The sequence below is a fragment of the Neopelma chrysocephalum genome, unplaced genomic scaffold (genome assembly GCF_003984885.1).
Source record: "Neopelma chrysocephalum unplaced genomic scaffold, ASM398488v2 Primary Assembly neopelma1_96845, whole genome shotgun sequence".
NCBI classification, from domain to species: domain Eukaryota; kingdom Metazoa; phylum Chordata; class Aves; order Passeriformes; family Pipridae; genus Neopelma; species Neopelma chrysocephalum.
This window is the reverse complement of record NW_020925488.1, coordinates 468500-491745: the sequence shown is the minus strand read 5'-3', so window position 1 is coordinate 491745 and position 23246 is coordinate 468500. Positions and strand designations below refer to the sequence as shown.

Below are 23246 nucleotides of genomic sequence, written 5' to 3'. Positions count from 1 at the left end.
CCAGGCCATTCTCTCATCCCTGTGCTGAGAGGAGGCAGCAGCTTTTGCCTTTACCCTGCCCCTGCTTTCCCAAGTGGCTGCTGCAAGCCAGAACCTGTGCTGGCTCTTCCCTGTTTCAGTGAGGGGCACGAGCTGTGCCTTGCCTGGTCTGGCCACCACCCGGAGTCTCCGAGTTCCCTTCAGCTTAGAGAGACACTGCCCAGCTGCGTGTGACCTGGGAGTCCTGCAGGAATGGGGCAGGATCCCCGCGGGGAAGTCAGGAGGAGCCTTCCTGCCCCTGTACTCTCCCTGGTCAGCGAGCTCACTCATGGGCACACCACGGCGGGACTGCATGGGCGCACATGGGGACACCGACTTCGCGCGGTACCCGGGAGAGCCGGAGCTGCCCAGGACAAAAGCTGGAGCACTCCCGGGAAAGCCGCTCCGGGAGCCGCTCCACATCCCGGACTGTGGGCGGGGCCACACATCGCCCCGCCCACTGCTCACGTGATCTTTACTATGAGCCCCGCCCACGCGCCCCGCGCCTGCGCGCGCCCGCCGCCGGCCGCCATCTTGAGGTGAGGGGTGTGCTGAGGCGGCCGCAGGTGAGCGGGGTCAGCGACATCCCCTGTCCCACAGGGACATCCTCCGTCCCGCACGGACATCCTCCGTCCCGCGGGGTTCATCCCCGCATCCCGCAGGGACATCCCCGCATCCCAGCGCGGCATCCCGGCCTCCCGGGCCCCCATGCGGCCGTGCCGGGGGGGAGGGCCTCGTGTGCTCCCGTGGTCCGGAGCGCGGGCCTTGGGCTGCCGTGTCCCTGCAGGTGTGGGTGGAACGGGGCTCAGGAGCCCACCGGTAACAAAGTGCTGTGTGCTTGAATGCCTTGAGCGGTGTGCGTGGTGGTGGGGGGCGGAGTGCCCTGCACAGGGCAGGGAGACCTGGGTCAGGATGGGACCCGCCTTGGCAGAGAGGGTAGTGTGAGACTGCACCTTTCTGTCTTTCAGTTTCCTTCGAGGAAACTTCTGTTTGTTCCTGCAGCCCCTGGCTTGCTCTCTCTCCTGCGACACGCAGTGTTTTACCCTCACCTGCACTGCCAGAGCCCCACACGTGTCTTAGGCACACATGAGGTGCTGCAGTTGGTCTGTTCCCACGGGGTGCAGCTGTGGAAGCATCCCCCTGGCTTCTGTTCCCAGGAATCACAGCTCACTCGTTTGTTCTGTCTTCTCCTGAGATGCAGCCTGTGTTTGTTACTTGTCCTGTTCAGGCCAACAGCCTGTTCCTTTCATCACCTGCCTGCTGGGGCTCAGGCTGCCCTGTGTGTGTTCATGTTGGAGGTACATCCTTATAAGCACTGGGCTAGTCTTTTGGATATGGCTCTCCAGGATCCCCATCTCTGACAGCTGAGAGTGCCCTTCAGAGGAGAGGTCGTAGCTAATTGTGGTGAGAATTTCTTTGTGCAGCAGTTACAGTGGGAGTTTGTGTTCATGGATCTGTTTTCCCTTTCAGCAGTGCAGAATGGAGAACTATAAGAAGACCAAAATCGTGGAGAAACCTTGTCCTCTTCCTTTCACTGACCTGCCCGCTGATATCATTGAGATGAAGGTGAAGGACGGGAGCAAAATCAGGAATCTGATGGGCTATGCCATGAGCAAGATGGAGCAGGAGTCTGTGAGGCAGATTCTCTTCACTGGCTCAGGCAAGGCTGTCAGCAAGACCATCACCTGTGTGGAAATTATGAAACGACGGCTCAAGGAGCTGCACCAGATCACCAAGGTGCTCTTCAGGCAAATCGAGGAGATGTGGGAACCTATCGTGCCTGAGGCAGGCCTCGATGCCTTGACAGTGAAGAGGAACATTCCTGCAATATGTGTCCTGCTCAGCAAAGACCCCCTGGACCCTCAGGAGCCGGGATACCAGGCTCCAGGATCCTTTGATGCCTTCTGGACTGAGACACTCAAAGCAGAGTCCCAGGGCCAGATGAAGAGGAAGCAGGGTGGGGGCCGGGGCGTTGGGAGCACAGGGAAGCACCCACGCTCCGCAGGGGCAGCGCTGGGGGAGCCCTGAGCGGGAGCCTCGAGGCACCGGCGCCGCGTGGTCCGGGGTGGCTGCAGGAACCAGCCGCTGCTGGGGCTGCAGAGCTGCTGCTGACACACGTCAGGGGAGGGCAGGACTCCCGTAACTGCCTGTGATTGTGGCTGTCTGAAACTGTGTTTTGAAGAGTTCCCTTGCCAAAGGCTGCCAGGCCGTGCTTCACAGTGGGTTGGGGAAGATGGGAGTCACCTCTGCGTGAGCAAGGACTGTTGGTGTCCTGTCAGTGAGCCCCAGCAGAGGGGCTGCTCACCTGGCCAGATTTTTGCTGCCAGAGGGTGCAGCAGCCCAGGCTGTGGGACAGACACCTACCTGCCTGTGTGGCAGACACAAAGGGCAGACCTGACATGGAATTCCCTTGGCATCCCCAGGGCTGTGAGTGGACAGACAGTGGGATGCAGGGCTGGGTTGGCCACTTGTGTGCTTCAGAGTCTGTCTGCTGAGTCTGTTGGGGGGTTGAATGTAGGACTGTGAGGGTACAGGTCCATCTGCCATTGTGTGCACGGAGCTCCCTTCCAGTCCCACTTCAGCTCTGTGGAGCCAGTAGTCGCTCTTCTCTGCCAGAGTGGCAGCACTCGTGCCATAACCAGCCTGAAATCCTGTGGCTGTGCCACTGCCCTGGGGTGGTAGTCATGGGAACCTCCAAAGGATACTGTTCTTTCCTCTTATGCTCCTTCATAATGCACAAAGTTGGGTTCAAAATAAAGTTTCTCTTCATGCAACTTGGAAATTTGTCATGTCTACCTTGTCCCACTGGAGGTCACCCTGTGAGCATTGGTGGCGGGGCTGTGGCTGCAGCTGCTCTTCCAGCTCTCCAGCTGCTTCGAGTTTGTTCCTCTCCTGACTGCAAATGGACCCTGATCTGAGGGGAGTAGCTTAATATGCAAATATTAACCTCCTTTAATATCCAAAAAAGGTCAGCGTTGTGGTTTTTTTCTGGGAAACTTTTTGCTAATACTTTTTTTGCTCTTTTAACCTGGCCAGAACTGCAGTCTCAAAAAGACTTATTCCAAACTCTGCTGAGTGAGGCAAAGGATGGATCACCTTTTCTTAGGCAATAGTTTCCCTTCTGGAGCAGCTCTGGTAAGTAACTCTGGGCAGGATGGAAGTGCTGTTCCCTGTGACAGGCTGAGCTTTCACTGGAACAGCCCCTGCTCACAGCGTGTCCCAAGCACTGCCTGTCCTGCCTGTGTCATGAGCTCCAGGTGGACCCAACGTTTTGCATTGTCAGACAATGGGTAACAAACACAAGTGTTTAAAGAAGAGATTTCACCTAAATCAGGGGTCAGGAGAGATGTAGTAGCTTGCTTGTGCAACGCAATGCCTTCACGGCAGGCTCGTGCAACCCCGCTGGCCTTGTGTCAACATGAGCTTTGTCACAGGCTGAGCACCCGGCATGGCCAGGACAGTACTGGGTTTATGTGCCTCATCCTCCACCTCTGGTGATCTCACTGCTTCCTGCCCCACCATTGTCCCTGGACAGGGAGGTAGGCAGGGAAACTGTTGACCTGTCTGCTGTTCCAGATCAGGTGAAGCCTGGGGATGGGGCAGAGTTAATCTGGTTTACCTGGTGCTCTTCACAGCTGCTGCTCCCTTACATCTAAGGAGGAGACTGCTTTTCTTGACTAATTAGCAGATTAGCCATAAATGCCAAGGAAGATGCTCCAGTGTGTGATCAGATTGGTTCTGACATTTCAACAGGCAATGTGCCTGTGTTTGTTTACTCAAAACACCCGCTCAGTGGAGAGCCTGAGAGCCAGGTCCTCAGGCAGCCTGTGTGAGCCTCCCTCGTGGTGGTAGCACGTTTAACGCCTTCTCATCAAAGCTGCAAAATGATTGTTATTTTTGTTTTCACCATTGGAAAGTTATCCTCCGCTGACTTGGTGGCTCTCCTGTCAGGATCGAGCATTTCCCAGCCTTCACACTTGTGAGTGCCAGGTCAGCCAGGATGGGTCCCAGTTCTCTTAAAGGTCTGCCCTTCACCCATCCTTCATCCAGCTGCCTCTTTTCCCTGGTGCGGCACACCGTGTGGAGCTGCCTGGCCGGACAGGCCCCTGCTCCCCGAGAGGCTGCTGTGGATTCCTGTGTCACCATCATGTGTCTGTGTCACCAGCTGCTCGTGGGGCCTGGGCTTGGCTTTTCAGAGCAACTGCAGGTGCCGAAATCTGATCCCTGGGGGTCTCCAGGAACCACCTCCAGTGCCCTATGTCCCCCCAGCCACCTCCCCCCCTGTGTCCTTCACTAAGTGTTCCCCCCCTTTGGGGTGACGCCCCACACCAGGGTGTCTGGCTCTGGTGCCCATATGGAAGCTGGCAGTTTAGGGGTGTGGCATGCCCAGAGTTGGGTTGCCCCATTCCTCAGTTCCCCCACTAACAGGACGGGGAGAACCCGGCTGTGCAGGTGAGGCTGATACTGCCCAGATTCCGAGGTACTGAACGTCCCTAAATGTCCTGTTCCTTCCTCTCCGTGGGCTGTGATGGGTGCCTGTGCCCACCCCTGCCTGTAGCCCTTGTGACCCGGCAGGGACCTCAGCCCAGCTTGGCAAGTCCGTGCTCAGCGTCCTCCACCCCGGCATGCCGGGCCGTGGTGCACGTGTGTGTCCGTGGACATGTGTTTGTGTGTGTGTGCACACATGTGCGCAGGGCAGGGCAGGCAGGGAGATACAGGCAGGGCTGCACCAGCGGCAGCGGGAGGGCAGCAGAGCCAGCGGAGGCACCAGGGCAGTACCGGCAGCACCGGCAGTACCCGTGGCAATACCGGGGTCGGTACCGGCTCAGTGCGGGTAGCGGGGCACTACCGGCAGTAATGGGCAGTACCGGGGTCAGTCCGAGCAGTTACCAGGGCAGTACCGGGGTCGATATCGGGGTCAGTACCGAGTTAGTACCGCGGTCAGTACAGGCAGTATTGGGTCAGTACCGAGTCATTACCGGTGTCAATATCGGGGTCAATACCGGCAGTATCTGGGGCAGTACCGGGGCAGTACCGGGGTCAGCACCGGCAGTATCTGGGGCAGTACCGGGTCAGTACCAGGAGCAGTAGCGGTGCAGTATCGGGGTAAGCACTGGCAGTATCTGGGGCAGTACCAGAGCAGTACCGGGGTCAGCACCGGCAGTATCTGGGGCGGTACCGGGTCAGTACCAGCAGCAGTACCGGGGTCAGCACCGGCACTATCTGGGGCGGTACCGGGGCAGTACCAGGAGCAGTACCGGGGTCAGCACCGGCAGTATCTGGGGCGGTACCGGGGCAGTACCGGCAGTATCTGGGGCAGTACCGGGGTCAGTACCAGGAGCAGTAGCGGTGCAGTATCGGGGTAAGCACTGGCAGTATCTGGGGCAGTACCAGGAGCAGTACCGGGGTCAGCACCGGCAGTATCTGGGGCGGTGCCGGCAGTACCAGGGTCCGCACGGTCCGGGTCCGTGTCCATGTCCGTGCCGGCAGAGCGCGCGCTGCCCGCCGCTGTCCCGGCGCCGCTCACGTGGGCGCCGCGCGAGGGGGCGTGTCCCAGGCCGGGAGCTCGGCCAATAGCGAGCGGCGGGCGGCGGGCGGGCACCAATGGCGGGGCGAGGGCGGGGCGGGGACGGGCCTCGCCCCTCGGTGCCGGCGGGAGGACGCGGGCGGCGCGCGGGGCTGCGGCACCCACGGGCGGCCCGGCGGGACCGCACCGGAACCGAGCACCGCGCACACCGCGCACACCGCACACACCGCACACCACGCCGGGACCCCGCTCCGCGCCGGGACACGGCCCCGGCAGCGCCTCCCGCCGGCACCGGGGTCCCGGCGGTTCCCGGGGCGCAGCGGAGGCAGGTAGGTAACGCCGAGACCCCGCGGCGGGAGGGCGGAGTTGGTGGCACCTGTTGCTGCCCCGTGCCGGGGGCTCCGCGGCGGGCGGGGGATCAGAGGCACCGGGGATACCCGGAGCCGGGGCTCTCCCTGACCCGGTGAGAAGCACAAGGGGGGCCCCCACCTGCTGCCGCCCGGCCGCTGGCCCCGTTCTGGGTGCGGAACCTCGCAGCGGGGTCCCGGCGGCAGGAAAAGCAGGTGGAGGGTGGAGAGGGGATAGGAGCGCGGCCAGGGCTGCCCGGAGTCACCCAGTGCAGCGCGGGGAGGTGCCGATGGGTCTCCCACTGGGGACACCTCCAGTTTGGTGGCCCTCGCAGGGGATGGAGAGGACGGCCAGGGCATGCGGTGCTGGAAAGGTCCTCCAAACAGCAGCTGACCTGGAAGCTGCTGCAGCCTCCATACTCCAGCGGAGCCCCTTGGGCTCTGGGGTCGCTGCCCCCTGATACCCCTAGAGCCCACCCTGAGGGGTTCACACAGCCTGTCCACTCATACCCGTGGTGATGGTGACTTTCTCTCTTCCAGGAAGGAGAAGAGGGATCCCTGTGTCCCCACTGCCCTGCCGGAGGAAGGAGGAGCCGAGAGAAGGCTCTCATCGATCCTTCCCAGCTGTGCGGAGCAGCCGGGGACTCAGCTGTGAGCTGCCAAACTGACGGGGAGGACGCTGTCCTGCTGCCTGCCTGGTCCCGTCCTGCCTGGTCCCACCCCACCGCCAGCACCACCGCTGTCCCCTCTGTCCCCTGCCAATGCCGGCAGGTGGAGGCTGCACGCACAGTCACTGCACTGGCATCCCAAGTGTGAGACCAAGCTGTGGGCCCTGTTTACTCCTGTGGGACAGTGGCCATGGGGGCTGCTCTCTCCACTGGGGCGATCGTGGCAATTTCTTTTAACTGTGTCATTGCGTTGCTCATCCTCATCCTCTTCCTCATCCTCTGCAAAGCTTGCAGGACCCCTTCATGTCCCAAGAAGAGCCCAGCTTCTGATGTGGATGAGTCAAGGAATGAAGAGAAGTACCTGCTGCAGCCCTGATCTGCCTGATTTGGGGAGCTGGGTACCCGGCTGTCCCAAAGGAGTTGCCCCAGCCTGGATGCTTGTGCTAGGACTGGGGTGCCAGACTAGGCATGATGAAAGCAGAGGGGACACTCAGCTGCTCACAGGGGCCGTGACAGGGGGCACAGTCCTTTGCCTTGGCAGTCTTAGTGTGTGAAGTTCCTGCGAGTGCCTGCAGTGATCATGGGGATAGAGAGACAACAGATGGGGATGTGCTACAGGGACAATCATGCCTGTCCCAGCGGCCAGAAAGCACAGCAGGAGCCCTGCCCTCATGTGCACCCTGTGCTTGGGAAGAGCCTGTGGGCCCAGGATAGTGGCCACCACAGCGCAGACCTGAGCAAGGCTGGGTGGAGGCTCGGAGAGAGGAGGCAGCAGGGCTGGTACAGGCACTTTTTCCCAAGCAGGCTGGCTGTTCAATGGTGGGGTGTGCCCAGGGGGACCCAAGCAGCCCTGGCCCTGCCGGCAGAGCAGGGTGTTACCAGTCCAGATGTTTGGGGATGACCCTGGGGTGCCATGGGTCCCCAGCCTCAGGATGGCATTTGGCACACATCTGCCCAAGCAGCCAGTTTGATGAGGCACAAGAGGGTCTGCATGGTCTGCCCAATCCTCCCCATTCTGTCTGTCAATCCCCTCCAGCATTAGCACTAATGCTGCTAGGCAAACAGCCCTCTTCCTCACCGTGGGTTTGTCCCTGCCTTCCCTCCTGCCTACTGCCAGCTCGCTGGCATTCCCATCCCCACTGACAGCAGCCTGGGGTGGCTTTTTCCTGGGGAGGTGGGAGACATGGGGAGATGAGAGTGCCCAGACAAACAGCACTGAAGGTTCTTTGACCCCGACTGTTCCCTGGGGATCACAGTGGCTCTGTGGGGAGGGATGCTGGTAGTCTGGCTTGTCCTCAAGCCTGGCTGCTGCATCCCCTGCCCTGCCAGCAGGTGCCGTGGGTTTTGGAGGGTTCTGCCTTGCCTATCCTAGAGCCGAGCAATAGCCATGGTCACTGCTGGCACAGTCACTGCAATAAGGGGACAGAGGGGTGGGATGGGAGGGACACTGGCCAGGGTCCCTGCGCAGGCTTGGCCAGGCCTGGCAGAGCCTGGGGTTCCTCCCCATGTCAGGTGTAGTGAACACATCCCTTTGCAGCCTTGTTTTTACTAGACTAATAAACCGATTGTAGGACCCAGGTGGTGTCTCTGAGCTCTACCCAGCGCCTGAAAAATTTGGGGGAGGTGGTGTGTCCTGCCATCCCGCAGGGCTGAGGAGCCCCGGGGCTGGTGGCCGATGTGACTGGAGGACTGTGGGTGGTTTGCTGGGTGATGGTGATAAGGAAGGGCTCGTGTCCTCATTCATCTGTGGCTTTTAAATGCTGGGTGAGCAACCTGACCTGGTGTTTCATGCCCGCAGCATGTCTGCCTGGTCTGGAGACAAGTGAGTGTCAGCAGGGAGCACTCCCCAGCCTCTGCGCCAGAGGCACCGTGAGTTTCTAAGCTGTGGCCTTACATTACAGGGATGCCTGTGGGGGACACGGGCCAGCTAAGTGGATGGAGGACACGTGCCACCACACCTGTGTGGTGGGACGAGCGCCTCTGGTCCCCAGTCCCCGGGAGCAGTGCACAAGGATCCAGCGGTGACAGCCCGACGCTCACCGCTCATCAGCATGCGCCGAGGCCACCGCGGCTCCTGCCGCCACCGCAGCCACGCAGCAGCTAATCCTCTGCTGCGCAGCGCCGGAGCCGTGGGAAGGCTCTGCAAACCCCGGCGCCCAGCCATTCCCACAGGCACCAGCTGGGCTGATGCCCCCGGGGAGGGGGGAGCCGTGACCCTCCCGCAGCTGGTGAGCGGCAGCTGCTGTGATGTGCTCTCTGGAGGGATGGCACGTCTCTCTCCCGCAGTCATGGGCCAGGTTTCCAGCCACTCTCCAGCTTCGGCTGCCGCCCCAAAATCCAGAGGACCACACAAATGCCTGTGGGGCTGCAGCTCAGCGCTCAGTCCCTCAGGCCGCCGCTCACGACGCGACTGCCTGCCATGAAGCTGCAGTCCTGAGGCTTTCCTGGGGCTGCTGGGACCAGCCCTCACCTGCTCTCCATAGGGCTCTCACCTAGTGCAAACCCATCCAAGGGCAGGGAATGACGAGGGCTTGTGGCTCTGGGGTAGCGAGCACGGTGAGATTTGCCTGACCCCAGAAGCGACCGCACACCACAGCTCTCCCAGCACCTTCGTTTATTTGTCCGGGCACAGAGGCGAAGTGTTCCTGTTGTGCAAAAAGTGGGCGGCGCGGGCCCGTGGCTTGCATGCCAAGCAGCCGCCGATCAAAGCCGAGCTTGTTCGGCCGGCGGCTGCTGGCAGAGCCATCGTTCCCCCTCTTACGTCTCTGCCTTGGCCTCCGGCTCTCTTACCAGGCTAAGCAGCTTCTCCAGCTTCGCGATTTCCACCTCGGGACCCTTCTTAACCTCTTGGCCTTTCTTCTCCTGCAAAGAGAGCAAGCAGGACACAGCTGTGAGCAGGGAGGGCTGCGGGGATGAGGAGGGGTCCGGCACAGGGATGGCTGCTGGACTGCTGTGTCCCCGCTCTCACCACACACCGGCGGCTGATCCACAGGGAGATGCAACTGCCTGTCCTTGTATTTCAAGCTTAAGGTGCCTTGAGATGTTTTAAAGGCTTTTATGGGCTGGGGAACGATGCTAAGGAATGGGAGTAGATCGGCTGATCCACAGTGACTAAAAACCTCTTCTGCCTCTCTCTTCCTAGTTTCTCAGCCCCGTGAGACTTGAGCACCCTGTAAGCCCTCCAGCTATTCCCCTAACCCCTGGGGAGGTGCCAGGGGCCTCACAGAACACTGCTATGCCAACCCTGACACAAGCCCCAGCACGGAAAAGGAGGACAAGCACTTCCCACAGTCCTCCAGCACCTGTCCCAACTCTTCCAGGGGCTCCCTGCTTGAGTGCTAAAGCAAACCACCAGCATCTCGAGAGCAATCACACAGCACAAGGGAAATAACCTGTCCAGTTCAGTCCTCACTTGTCTGGGGACAGCAGGAGCTTCCAGGCCTGGCAGGGGCCGATGTCCCTGCTGAGGATACAAATGCCACTCAATGCTTCGGGCAGAACATGTCTCCCCTGCTGTGGGCTGCATCATCAGTGCATTGCTCTGACCAGAGCTCCGGGACTTTGGGGAAGTGGCAACTGGGTTTGGACTCTCCAGGCTCACACCATGTCAGACACAGCTGCACCAGAGGAATTTGCCAGCCTGCATTCAGCCTCCCGCAGCTGAACATCTACCCCATGGAGTTCCTCCAAAACAGCATCCCCACAGTCACCACTTTCCATCACAAAGTACTGCTTTCTGCTCACAGCCTTCCCCTTTTACAGCCTGCTGGATCTCGCCTTGCCTCTGGATTTGGGGGGTACCCCTGCTTTGGGGCTGAGAAGCTCCTCTGTGCCCAGCATGGCTCTGAACACACTAGAAAGCAGCTGCCAAGCACAGGTGAGCAGGAGGGCTGGTACTCAGTCTGGCAGGTGGGCTTGGGAGACGTGGCAGTGGGTCCCCAAGCCTGCAGCAGAGCAAAGGGAAGGGAACCTCAATAACCAGGCTTGGAGGCAGCCTGCAGAAAGCTGCTGTGCTGGCTCCTCTTGGCATGCCCAAAGCACAGCCTCTGCTCTCGGTGCTTTTAGAAGGCTGAGGGAGCAGGACTCAGCATCTGAGCTAGGAGGCTGCCAGCTTTCCTCTCTCCCCTCTTAGAACAGATCAATTCTCCTCTGAATCAGCACCTCTAATGGCCCCAGGTGCAGCAATTACAAACACACTTCTTCTCTTCAGCGCTGGAAGAAATGCCAGTGCACAACACAGAGAAAGTTGTAAGCCTGAATGGAACTCACTCTAGCAAACATGGGCATCACTGCGTGATGACAACAGGGAAAGAAGTCCCCAGGGAATCCCTGTGGTTTTTCCTCATCCCAGCCTAGTACAACCTTGATGGAGCCAAGGTTTCCGAAGCTGCTAGAGGACACTGCTGAGATGAAAGCAGTCCTGGGGGCAGGATGGGGATATTTGCTCCCAAGAAGACAGCCACACTCATGTCCTGAGCACATAAAGATGTGTTATGGATAAGCCAAGGTTGTTTCATTTACTGAGTCCATTGATTTCATACTGGGATGGTTCCAGTTTGTGCTAAATGCCAACAAGTGAGCAATGCCCTTTGTGGCTCTGGTCTGGGCACTGTGAGTGATGTTTGTACTGAAGGCCCACACCACAGCTGAGCATCTCTCTGAGCAAGAGCCTTGGGGTAAACACAGCTGCTTAAAGTATTTCAGGACTTAGCTATTTCTGCAGAAAAGCTGCTTTGCTGTCTGACACAGTTCAAAACCCTCCCTTTGGCACCCTGTGTCACACACAGTGCCCTGCACAGGTCCTCAAGACAGGCTAAAGAGGCAACTGCTTTGCTCAAATGGGAAAAGGAGATGCTGAAGCCACTTCCCATCTGTCTACATCCATCCCAAGCCCTTTGCTCTCCCCACTGGTAGGGTCATCAGGGAGGCTCCCTGCTTGATGCCCCGCCAGCTCCATGGTAACTGTGTCTAATCCTCACTGAAGTCACCAGTCTCTGGCAAGGCTCAGCGCCTAGTCACCAAGCTGTTCCTAAAACTTTGACTTTCACACTGGCTCAGCTCCTTCAGTGCTTCTGAGCACGCTGCAACAAAGCCACGCGCAAGCCTGTAATGAGCCGTAACCGAACCAGAGCCCTAATTTAACGCCACATAACCAGGCGAGCAGGATGACACAGGGGATGAAAATTATAATGTCCTTTTAGGGGCACTGGAATGGAAAGTTTCCCTTTTTTCCTCCATCTGCTTTTCCTGGGGCGCTTGTGCAGTGAGCTGGCCAGGCCGCTGCTGGCTGGCTGGTGGCACCGGCACAGCACCATGGGATCTGCTTGGATGCACGTGGCAACTTCCTACAAATCCTGGGGCTTTGCCTGCATCAGGCCTCTGCAGAGCAGCCCTTCTTGGAGCACAGCTATCGCAATTTCCCAGAGCACACACAAGGCAGGGAAGCATCACCTCCACACAAGGCTGCTGCAGGGCTCTCCCCCCAACAGATGCCACGGCCAGGGGTGGAGAGGGCACTCATGGGGCACTGCCCTCCTGTGTGTAGCCGAGCCTGTCCTCCACCTACATCCCTGCTTACACCACATCCATGGGGCTCACTGGGAGCTGAGAGGGAGTCAGGGCACAACATCCTCCCAACTGAGCTATCATATGCCGAGCTGAGATTACATGGGAAGTCTGCCCCTGAGGAACTCATCCAATGGGTACTAGAGCTGCTCACAGCAGTGTTTGCATCAATTTTATTGTTAACAGTTTCCAACAGGAGAGCAAAATGCTCTAGGCTGAAATGGCGATGAGGGACACGAGCAGAAAGCTCATGGCAGGGGCAGAAAAGGTGCTGTGTGGGGATGGACTCTGCCCTGCTGATGGAACATAAGCCCAGGGAGGGAGAGGGGGAAGAGACCCCCGACATATTCTCATGTTGCTGTGTTTGTGGCCAGGTTCCTCACTGCCCTCATGCTCCCTTTGTCTTATGCCTGGGATCTTCTCTGTCTTCCCAGGCAGGGAAACCGAGGCATGGGGCTCCTGGCCCTACAGAAGTGTGCAGGACCCTTGATGGGTCTCTCAGCCCCAAAGTGAGTACTGGCACTGGAAGTGAAAAAGGAGGTGGAAGATGACTGAGGTGGAGCCCCAGCAGCAAGGGTACAGTGACGACAAGGACAAAGATGGGGACAAGAATGAGGATGAGGACTGGCTGCTTGAAGATCCATTCCTCTGGGAGCCCCAGCCCCACTGCTCCCCATGCTGGCACATACTGAATTCTACATTCAGGATATGGGATTCACTTAAACTAGATTCCTGAGTCTTGGCTGATGCCTTCATTCCCTAGTCGAACAGTATACTGCTGAGCTAATAAAACTCTCCCATAAAAGCCATGCTACTGGCACTTTTCAGCATCCATTTTTTTCCCATTGGTGGAATAGTCATAAAACATCTGCTCTAAAGTTTCGATTAAACAAGGCAAAACATGTTTGTTTTAGAGCACAAAGGAAGTCAACCATGCTGGCATGAACACAGACACAAAAGTCCCCATAACTCCCCTGGGAACAGAGTGGGCCCTTTCCCCTGCTGAGTCTTGGCCTGTCTCTGCCCTGTTGTTGTCCTGACACTGATGTCATTCCTTACAGGATGGGATTTCTGGACACAGTTATGCCGGGACAGGATGTAGCCATTTCACAGAGCAGCCCAGTGACCTAAGACATCAGCTTCCCATGCAAAAGGGGGTTAAGCTTTTACAGATTGGTTTTGAAGGGATTAAGAAGCTTCAAGAAGCCACCCAAAACTGCTGCCCAAACCCCTCACCCTTATTACCCTTAGTGGGAAGGGGCACACAGGCTGTCAGGTTTGTTTTGGAGAAGGTGTTTTCTTGCTCCTTCTACCCTCCTCAGGGATAGGCTAAGGTGACAGCTCCAGGGTAAGGGCTTCTCCATTAGCAAAACACACCAGTGATTGGTGAAATGAATTAATGAAAGCAAAGATGAGGCTTCCCAAGAGTATTTCTATTGGGAAGACCAAGGAAACCCAAGCCCCCAAACACAGCAAAATTCTCCTCGCTGTCTCCCTGGGCCACTAACCAAACATGCATCAACGGGAGCGTGATATGACTTGCAGCCCTGAAGCCTTTCTAACCTACCCCCTTGTGGTTCTATAGCAACTCAGTGCTGTTATATGAAGCTGGAGTTATGCTGAGCTGGGGATGATGTCTGTGCCAGGTCCACTTCTGGGCTCTCAAAAGCCCATTTACACACAGTGGCAACACGCTTATCAACCACAGAGAGCCGTGAGTCACACTCACAGCCTGATCTCACAGCACTGCTCCTGGCCCATGGAAGGATTAGCTGACAGAGTGGAGATAAGGATTTGGGCTTATTTTGCTACTGTTCGGGAATAAATGACGCAGGAAATGTTCTTGCAGGGAATGAAGCCAGCAGAAAAGCCCAGGAGATGGCTGGGTCATTCAGGCAACAGTAGCCACACCAGATTATTGGCCTCAAAGATGCTCTTACTTCCAGCTTCAGCATGATCCCAGGGAGGGGAGAGAGGGAAGAGCTCCCCTATATACACCCAAGCTGCTGTGTTTGTGGCCAGGTTCCTCACCACCAGTGAACTGTGCAGTTCAGGGCAGGCACCCTGCCTTGCTTCACCTCACATACTGACTCAGAGATTTTGGCCAGCACCTGCACTGGACCCTGCCAGGACACAGTAGGAAAGACAAGTCTCAGAGTCCCCACTGACCTGCCTTTGCTTGTTGGAAGTCACCAGTGAAGCCACTGGAACCAGATAAGTCACAGTGCTGGGACCAGCCTGTGGCTCAGCAGCACACATCTGCCAGGAAGCATGTGGGAGCAAAGGTCAGGATTTCTGACAGGCAGGAAATGCAAGCAAAATTGAATCAGACCTGGAAGTGGGTGGGAGCATCACTGGAAAAAGAACAGAGGGAAATGCATGACACTCAGGGGATGTGGGCAGGGATCACCTGTACCTAAATGGTGGGTACCTGCCCACAGCACACCACAGGGCTGGCTGGCTTAAAACACCCACGGGAGAGGGGAGAAAACTGATGGACTGGATGGGCTCTGCAGCAGCAGAGAGCCAACAGCCATGGCCTTCAGGGAGGACAGCCATCATCACAGCCCTGTGTCTCTCTGCCAGAGGCTGTCTGGGACTCCACATCTTTGATCAACCCCACCACAGTGTTCTCTGGCCAAGCAAAATCTGTGCACAGCAGGAGCTGTTCCCTGAAGAAGATTCCCAGTTCTTGCTAACTCCAGAGCCACAAGCACTGTCTCTTACAGACCACTCATTTAGGCACCTAAATATAGCCATAAGAAGGCCACATTTAGCATGAAAACTTCAGTGAACAAAGTCAGGCTGAGTGCAGACTGGGCTCACAGCAGTCCCCACAGCTCCTCTGAACTGGGCATTACAGTGACTTGTTATCTCCTTCTGAATTTATCCCTGTACCTGCTGTAGAAACCCACTAAAACCATTTAAAACAGTTGGTCTGCTGCCTTTTCCATTGTCTGAACCATTTACAGGTTCAAAACAGGGGTGTGGTCATGAACCTCAGTTCATGTGTCACCAAGTAAAAAACCTTAAGGAGAAGGAAAAATTTTGAAGTTATCCAAAGACTGAAATGGTCTGAAATGAGCCCATACCCTTAACTCTGCCCCGCACAGATGCTGTGATTAGGAAGCATCAGCAACAGAGTTTTGACAGCCCTGGGGACAACTTGGCTACCCTCTAACTGTGAGCTCTGTGTGTGCGTGTGTGTGTGAGAGAGATGGAGAACAGCTTTCTTTTGGGCATCATTACCCTTGGTCACTGAGACAAGATAACAGCAGCCACATTGAATGGAGCAGCCTGGTGAGAAGATAAACTCCTCACAAGGTGCCTGGAAAAGATTTTCAGTTGTATCAGTTAACAGAATCGGTACTAAGCATTGAGAAAAAATCATTGTGTGCTCAGTGTGCAAGGTAATTACCCTGTCCTGACACACAGCGGTCTCATAAAAGGGTTGGAGTAGAGTGAAAAACCCAAAAGCTTTTTCCTCAAGCCTGGGGGGTCCTGGTGGTGCAAACCATCTTTGGGATAAGGACAGAAGGACAGGATGCCCTTTCCTTCACCTCCCTAAGGGACAGGCAGTGCCCACTCAAACCCTGGATCTAGCCCCTATGGGGTTCAGATTTTCTGCTGTGCCATCGGGCTCTTCTGGATGGGATCAATTACTTTAATTACCTTTTAGCTCAGTGGGAAGCCCCAGTACCCAAAGCCTGCCCCCATGCCACGGGTTACAATGGCATTGGAGGGAAAGGCTGGCAGGGGCGTTAATACCCAGTATTTTAGCTGTGGGATCTCTCAGACTGAAGCAGTGGGGCAGAAGGAGACAGGAAGGGGATTTTAGTTGAGATTTTCCATAAAAACCACTGCACAGACAATATGTTGTGTTCTAGCTCAACTTCAAATATCATTGCAATTCCAGTGACACACAGACACCAAACCTCAATGTGTCATAGACAATCCAAAAGCTGCACAGGCTTCCCTAACTTTTATGCCTACCACAAGGAGCCATATCTGCAGCACCTCTTTACTTGGGCTGGCAGCCCTGAAGCAAGAGGCTTGGGCACACAGAGCACCCACAGGCACGTATGTCAATCTCATCCAGAGGGGCAAAATCAAGGAGATGCCCTGCAGAGTGCAGTGACCCCAGCAGCCTTAAGCTGCAGCTCTTGATGCCAGCTGGCAGGCAGCCCTGCCAGCCACCCAGCAACATTTCTTTATCATTCACCATCTCTTTCTCTCTTTTTTTTCTTTATACTTCAGTTTTACTTTAGCATTTTTGCATGCCAGCTCAGTAAGCTGTTACAGATTAGAGTTTAATAAAAGCAATCAAGCACGGATGTGAATATGCAGCTCCTGCAATACTTGAGTACTGCTGTTATCTCATAGAGCATAGTATCTCATGAGAGAACATTTGCAGTTGTCTGAACAGTGTATTTTAAAAAGTTGCAGTTTTTCCAATCTTTCTCTGGCCACCACTGTTAATATACACATATCCACTTTCATCACCTTTTAACTGCCTTAAGGAAGTCCAGCTGTTGTTTCTCTTTTAACATGGCACTTTCTTAATTTTTTTTTAAATACTGTTTATAAAAATATTTGCATAGGAAATATATTTTTGTTTGCTATTAACATGAGAGCATGTGAATATACTTCATTCTGTATAAATACAAGTACATTGGAAATCAAATTTTGCTATTGTTAGAAGCAAAAATAAATGCCTTCACTCACAGATTCCCCATATTTAATAATAGTAAATGCCAATGGCATGAAAGATGTATTACAACTGATACTTTTCTGCTTACAAAAGAGCTCACTCCGCAATTTAATGTCAAGCCACAGTGCTCTCTTCCTCTCTCCTGCTCTCTACAAGGGAACTCCGGGCTGTTCCAGAAAATAGCATTGGATATTTCAACCATGTGAACAGTTGTGTCATCTTGACAACACATTCTCCTGTGTAGTTTTCATTTAAATCACAGTGTCACCTGGGGCAGAACTAGGAGGTGTTAGTCCACTAGTGCACCCTGGTCCATGGCGGGAGTAGCTACTCTTAAATTGCTTCTGACAGATGCTTGTCCAGCACTTGATCCAGTCCTTGGGGTGCCCAGCACAACATGCCCCAGGCAGTGGATTGTCACGTTCTGCTCCCATCACCTGCATGGCCATTTCTTTTGCAAAGCCCCAGGAACGGTGCTGCCAACCCATCTCCTGGCAATGTCTGCCAGTGTGTCCCTCTGACACTCACTGGAACCTTCTCCCTAAGCCTTTTCCTGCCATCTCATAACCTCAGAGCACTGCCTTCCTTACCCTGCCAGCCCAGGACCTCTTTGGGAGTGCTCATATCTCTCATTTCCCTGCATCCAGCCTCTAAGCTGGCTGTATGGTCCTTGCTGCTCTCCTGCTCCTCATGTCCTTCAAGCCTGGTACCCCAAATGGGAGCTGAGGCCTTTGCATCACTAAGCAGTGCAACAGGATCAGCTTGTGCTTCCCGCTCTCTCCTCTCTTGCCTGTGCTCCCCTGTACACCTCTGCTATGGCAGGGCACTGTTGGCAAGTGAGATCGCTTTCAGTTTATCTCCTCAGTCAGTTATTCCCACCTCCTTTCCCTGTCCTTCTATTTGCCTCCATCCTTGCCGAAGCGCATCCTGTTTCCTTCAGACCGTGTCTCCCATTTGCCACAGATTAAATGGCTTGCACAGCTTCTCTCCACCTGCTGCACAGGAAACAGCCAGGCAAATGATAAATGCCACACAAACACTCCCAGGCTTGGGAGCCAGATACACTGTTAGCCTGGACCCTGTGGGATGTCACACTAAATCACATCAGACATGACTGAGTTACGCTGCAACATGCAAATCAGGGCTTAAAAGGGGTCAGCGAGAAGCTGGATGCAGGACAAGCATGGAAAATCCTACAGCTAGATCTGTTGCTCTTCCCTGGGATTTCACCTTGTTACAGCAACTTCCCCACAAACAGGCAAGGCTCAACTCTATCCCACTGCAGAGCTCCTTTACCCTGTGAGTTCCTGAGCTTTGCTGGTGTCAGCCCTCTCCTGGAGATGGGCTTGTGCTGCTCTGTGGAGGATGCTTGTTGCTGCCTGTTGAGGCATCTCCACTCTGAGCCCATGAATCCTGGTAGTGATGCTGATGTTGTGATACACACTCCCCATCCATGTTCAGTGACCCAATGGGATTGGACTGTCCCCAAGGGTCTGATTAAGAGCTGTACAGAGAGTGGGATTCATCCTGGTCCGAGTGCAAATGCAGGGCCAAGGACTGCATATCAGAAGCAGCACAGGATAAATCAGAACTTACCTAACAGTCAGAAGCAGACAGGATAAAACAATGCAGAAGAAATCCAGCAATGTGCTGGGAGGTAGCTCAGGGAGTGCTCCTCTGGGACATAGGCATCCATGGAGCACTCATTTCCTTCTGGGAGATCTGCCAGTAGCATGCTGATATGCCCTGATCAACATTTGTTCTGCAGGAAGCAACCCAGGGAGGACCTGAATATGGACTCCCTGGCACACAGTGATGGGAATGGCAACAGGGCTGGAGCTGGGGATGCTCCTGTCCCACAAGCAGACCCAGTTTCCATATGCACTGGTGATCCATGCCTTGCCCTGGCCCTGCCACCCCGGAGCACAGACTCTTCTGTGTCCTATCTGGAGGCAAAAATGAGGAGCACTGTGGCTAAAAAGCAAGTCTAGAGCCTGTGTTCATGTAAGGTGTTCAGGTGGGAGCCAGCCAATTTTAATGACAATCCAGTCTTAAGATGCTGATCTGGCTCCAGGCCAAGTCTTTGTACTAAGCTCCTTGACATCCTGTTTAGAAAAGTATTATTAAAATCTAACTGCTTCATGCATATATTGCTGTTTTAATTATAACAGAAGCAGAAGAGAGATGCGAGCAGTAATCAATCTCTCTGATGCTAATACACATCCAAAGAGGGAACTGGTCATGGGAAAAGCCAACCAACATCATTTAAGGAAAACAGAGGGAGATAGTCCTACTGATTGTCCACGCTGCCAACAGCACAGCCTCAGTGTGGCCAAGGGTGGCCTCCCTAATGTGTTCTTTGCTTTGAGACATTGACCAGGATGCTGCACCTGAATTAATTTTACATGTTCACTGCTCTGTCTCCCTTGTACCAAAATGTAATTACTTCAGAGCCACAGACCAGCTAAATCCATCTGCTCAGCTAGCTGCTGAAACTAATGGATCTTCTTTGTAACAAAGTAGTGCAAAATAAAGGCACGCTGGGAAGAAAAGGATGTAGCACTCATTAAGGTCCTTAAGGTAAACTCTTCCCAAGGTAACCTCTCCATTGCCTAGCAAGTCCCACAAATACTGAAGATGGAACCAGGCTAATCAGCAACTGACAGCTTCAGCAAAACAGCGGCCAAGCTGGCAGAACAAACTAGCTGACAATTAATAGCAGATTTAAGAACTAGAGGAAACTTGTTAGCAGAGGTGAACTGAGGTTGATGTGCATCCTTAACACCACATGGATAGATCCACTACTGAACAATTCTTCACCAAAAGGAGTGTCAAACACTGGAACAATCTGCCCAGGGAAGTTGTGGTGTCACCATCCCTGGAGGTATTTAAAAGACATGTAGGTGTGGCACTTGGGAACATGGTTTAGTGGTGGGGTTGGCAGCGCTGAGTTAATGGTTGAACTTGATGGTCTTAAAGGTCTTTTCCAATCTAAACAATTCTATGATTCTGTAATTAGGAACAGTGACACAAAGCCTGTCACCTTCGTGAGGTTGAAAACCTCAACATAACAGCAAGTGTTGATCAGTGACCTGATCCTTGACCCGCTCATTGTGTTGCTGGAGCTGGGACAGAGGGTTATGGCTGAGGCAATGCTTCCAGGCAAACAGCCAGCATTCCTCCTGGGGGCCCTTGGAGAAGGAATCACTTTGGTGGAGATGGCAGAGATCTTGTCACATCTGGATACTAATTCTGGCTTCATATTCCCTCAGCATAGTAGCACAGATTCCCTCATCATCTCAGGAGGGGTCACTTCTTCCCAGGCTCTTCTATTTTCATTCTGCTCTGACCCCAAGCACCAATTCTCCTGGTATCGCCCTGATGTGAGGAAATCCCTGAAATGCAGATGTGTTGTCAGGCTACAGGTCTAGGGGAAAACTAATAAAGACTGAACAAGAACCTGGTGATTTTTTGAGAGTCCTCAAGATGACACCCAGAATTGTTCCTCTCCACTAGCACAAAGGAGACACCTAAACTGACCTAGAGGAGTGGTGGAAGCAACTGCTGCCTGACCCCACTAAATCCCACCGCTTCTCCTGCAAAACAGTTCACCATGTGGATCCTGCATGTAAAGTGCTGGGAGATGCAGACACCATAAATGCCAAGGCCTGTTGCTGATCCTGCTCTTCCCCCTCACTGCAGGAGAAAGGTCAGCACAATTTGAGAGCCGGGTGAGACAGACCGCAGTGGGGGATGAGCCCATCCCACTGCCACACGCCTGGTACTGTGCGAGTGCCTCAGCATCAAAAACAACCCTGGAAAGAGATGTTTTCACAGCTGGCAACCAAGCAGGAAACAAGAGACAGAAAGGGGGCACTTGTGCTCAGAAAATTAAATCCAAATTTAATTACAGTAATTATACTTTCATTAACACCCTATTTGCCATAAAGATGCATAAAATCCCTAAGTGAGAGCTGCAATTGCTCTGAAGGTGAAAGGAAGGTAATGGAAGAAAGAGTGCCATCTTCTCCCTAACCTGTAAAGGAGCCTAGATCATTGTGAATGGTTACTGTTTGTGATTTAACTTCCCAGCAACCATGTGTAAATGAGCCAGAAATCCAGCAAGAGCAGCAAAGAACTTGTAACAGAGTTGATTTATTTCAGCAATCCCTGATTCAACCATAAACAAAGCCAATCTTTCCTATATGATCACCTGGGGCTTGGATGCTATTGTGGTGTACACAACATGAGACAAATTCTCACATCACTCCCAGCTGAAATCACACCATGTTGCAGGCGTGGGATCACTGACTAGATTGGGCTTGTTAACATAATTCTGAGTCCTTGGACCACAGAAACTTAGTTCAGGCTTGCACCTAAGCAGAATCAAGCAGAGCAGAGTCCAGCCCTGTCAGATGTTTTTGGTACTTTGGAAAGGTCTTCACTGAATTAAATTCCTTGATTTCAGTCCATCTCCTCAATGTTTCAAGGTCATGTGGAGATTTGATATAAAACCTTTCAAAGTCCTCATGCCTCCAGGTCCTCTCGAGACTTAATAAGTGGATTCTGCTAGATCAGCAAAGGAATGAATAAGAAATTTGAAATGCCAGTGAGGACACCAATCCACCCTCTCAAATAAATCTGCAGGCTGCTCTGAGATATCATCCCAGTTATTCCACTGATAACAGCTCTTTATGGGTGATTTTTGAGCTTGTTACGCCTTCCACTTCTGGCATAACCTCTGCAATCTCCTGGCTTAGCTCAGACATGCACTTGTCATGTGGCTTGGCATCAAAAGACAAGTACAGAACTACAGGAGAAGGTTCCCTCAGGAGGGACAGGTAAAGCCAAGGATGGCTACAGAGGCCAAGGATGAGAACCACACTCAGCCCCTGTGTAACGCTGAGTGTGCATAAGAGCAGCTGTAAGTCTAGCAAGCAGCCCAAGTGTTTCATATTTCCTGTTGTACAACTGATAGAGCTTCAGCAGATTTTCTCCAGAAAGATGCAACACAAGCAGGCAGTTCCAAGCCAGAAGGTGCTAATTAAGAAACACTAGGTGAGTGTTAATGAAAGAAGCTTTGAGAGGTGGGAGGAAGCAAAGAGGGTGAACCACTCTCACCTTCTGTTCCCGGTCCTATGTGCCATGTCCTTAAACACTGGAAACAAAGAAAGGAGCTTTCTAGAGTGGAAAGAAATAGGATAAGGAAATAGATGATGGCTCAGTGCTTCTGTTCGCTGCCCCGGTGATGAAAAACAGACTGTAAAACCAGGCTGAGTCCAGCAGAGAACTACAAGGTTGTCTGTGCCGAAGGATTTGCACTGAACTCACACTAAGGGTGCTGGGCTTGTTCAGTCCATGGAAGAGATCATTTTGGGTGACCTAACAAGCACCTGCCAGCACCCAAGAGGAGGATATTAAGACAGGAGTGGACTCTTTACAGGAGTGCATAGCAGGAGAATGAGTTACAACAGCCATAGATGGAAATAGGGAAGGATTCAACATGCCATAAGGAAGTTTATCTCCACAGTGACAGTTAGTCATTGGAACAAGACTCCAGACTGGCTGTGGGATCTCCAGCCTTGGAGATTTTCAAGAGAACCCTAATCCTGAGCAACCTTGTCTGATCTCAGGGCTGTACCTGCTTTAAGCTGGAAGCTGAACTAGAGATATGCTAACATCACCTCCACCCTGAATGTGCCTGTGGCTCTGCAATCCCAGGATGTTCTTCCTCACCAATTGTAAACTGAAGGATGAGCCTTGCAGCATTACTCTACTCTCTTGTTATGCTCTTATTGCAGACAGCATTTCTAAGCAAATGTTCTTTTAATCATATACTGCTCATAATGTCAGGACCAGTGCAGAGCAATCCAGCCCTCAACAGGGCAATTCCCACACCCTGGAGAATGCTGGCACACGGTAAGAGGGGAGCAGCTCCCCAATACTCTCCTCCCAGAGTATCTAAAAGCTGAGGAAGCTGCACAGACTGGTCTGATTATTGGTATTAGAGGGGTAAGGAGAGGAAGAAGGTCCCTCAGTGAAAAATGACAACCAGGAAGCACTGGAGAAAACCCAAGGAGAGTGGAAGCCTGAGGCAAATGGTGATAGGACCAAGGAGGAAGCTGGACTAAGAGTCTGTGAGAGCTAGCACCAGTGGGATGAGAAAGTAGGGATTGTTGGCCCATGCTTAACAACAAGTGGAAAAGCTGACACAAGAGGGGAGCTTATATAATTCCCAGGCATGTGGGACAGGTGCAATGTTTCCCCACTAGGCTGATTTCAATGGCAGAAAAGGGATAACATTGATTTAATGTCAATAAATTCTCACTGTTACTGTAACACCTTGTTGTCTCTGAGTGCTCACAGTTTGATTGTTTAACACACAAGATAAAAAAAAGCCGCAATCAAGA

At 53.8% G+C, this 23246-nt stretch overlaps 3 protein-coding genes across 5 annotated transcripts in view; 2 read left to right on the top strand and 1 right to left on the bottom strand.

Moving 5' to 3' along the window:
• Positions 1 to 516: 516 nt before the first annotated feature.
• RPP25L (ribonuclease P/MRP subunit p25 like) lies at positions 517 to 2796 on the top strand. Of its 2 annotated transcripts, none has more exons than XM_027670452.1 (2): positions 517 to 584; positions 1489 to 2796. In XM_027670452.1, exon 2 carries the CDS (start codon positions 1498 to 1500, stop codon positions 2044 to 2046), a length of 549 nt encoding a protein of 182 aa, XP_027526253.1. In that variant the 5' UTR covers positions 517 to 584; positions 1489 to 1497; the 3' UTR covers positions 2047 to 2796. The 2 variants fall into 2 exon arrangements, with proteins under 2 accessions (XP_027526253.1, XP_027526254.1); XM_027670453.1 differs by lacking the exon at positions 517 to 584 and adding an exon at positions 606 to 743.
• A 2930-nt stretch (positions 2797 to 5726) lies between these two features.
• Positions 5727 to 7676, top strand: ENHO (energy homeostasis associated). The gene is made up of 2 exons (XM_027670457.1): positions 5727 to 5874; positions 6433 to 7676. The coding sequence occupies exon 2, from the start codon at positions 6751 to 6753 to the stop codon at positions 6934 to 6936; it is 186 nt and encodes a 61-aa protein (XP_027526258.1). The 5' UTR covers positions 5727 to 5874; positions 6433 to 6750; the 3' UTR covers positions 6937 to 7676.
• Positions 7677 to 9157: 1481 nt separating this feature from the next.
• Positions 9158 to 23246, bottom strand: part of DNAI1 (dynein axonemal intermediate chain 1) — a 142408-nt gene continuing 128319 nt past the window's right edge. The window contains exons 20-21 of one of the 2 annotated variants that reach the window (XM_027670459.1): positions 9301 to 9422; positions 9158 to 9256 (exon numbers count right to left, since the gene is read on the bottom strand). In XM_027670459.1, the coding sequence (XP_027526260.1) occupies positions 9318 to 9422 (105 nt within the window). In that variant the 3' untranslated portion in view covers positions 9158 to 9256; positions 9301 to 9317. Of the gene's footprint in view, positions 9423 to 23246 lie in introns of both variants that reach the window. The other variant, XM_027670460.1, reaches the window with a different exon arrangement.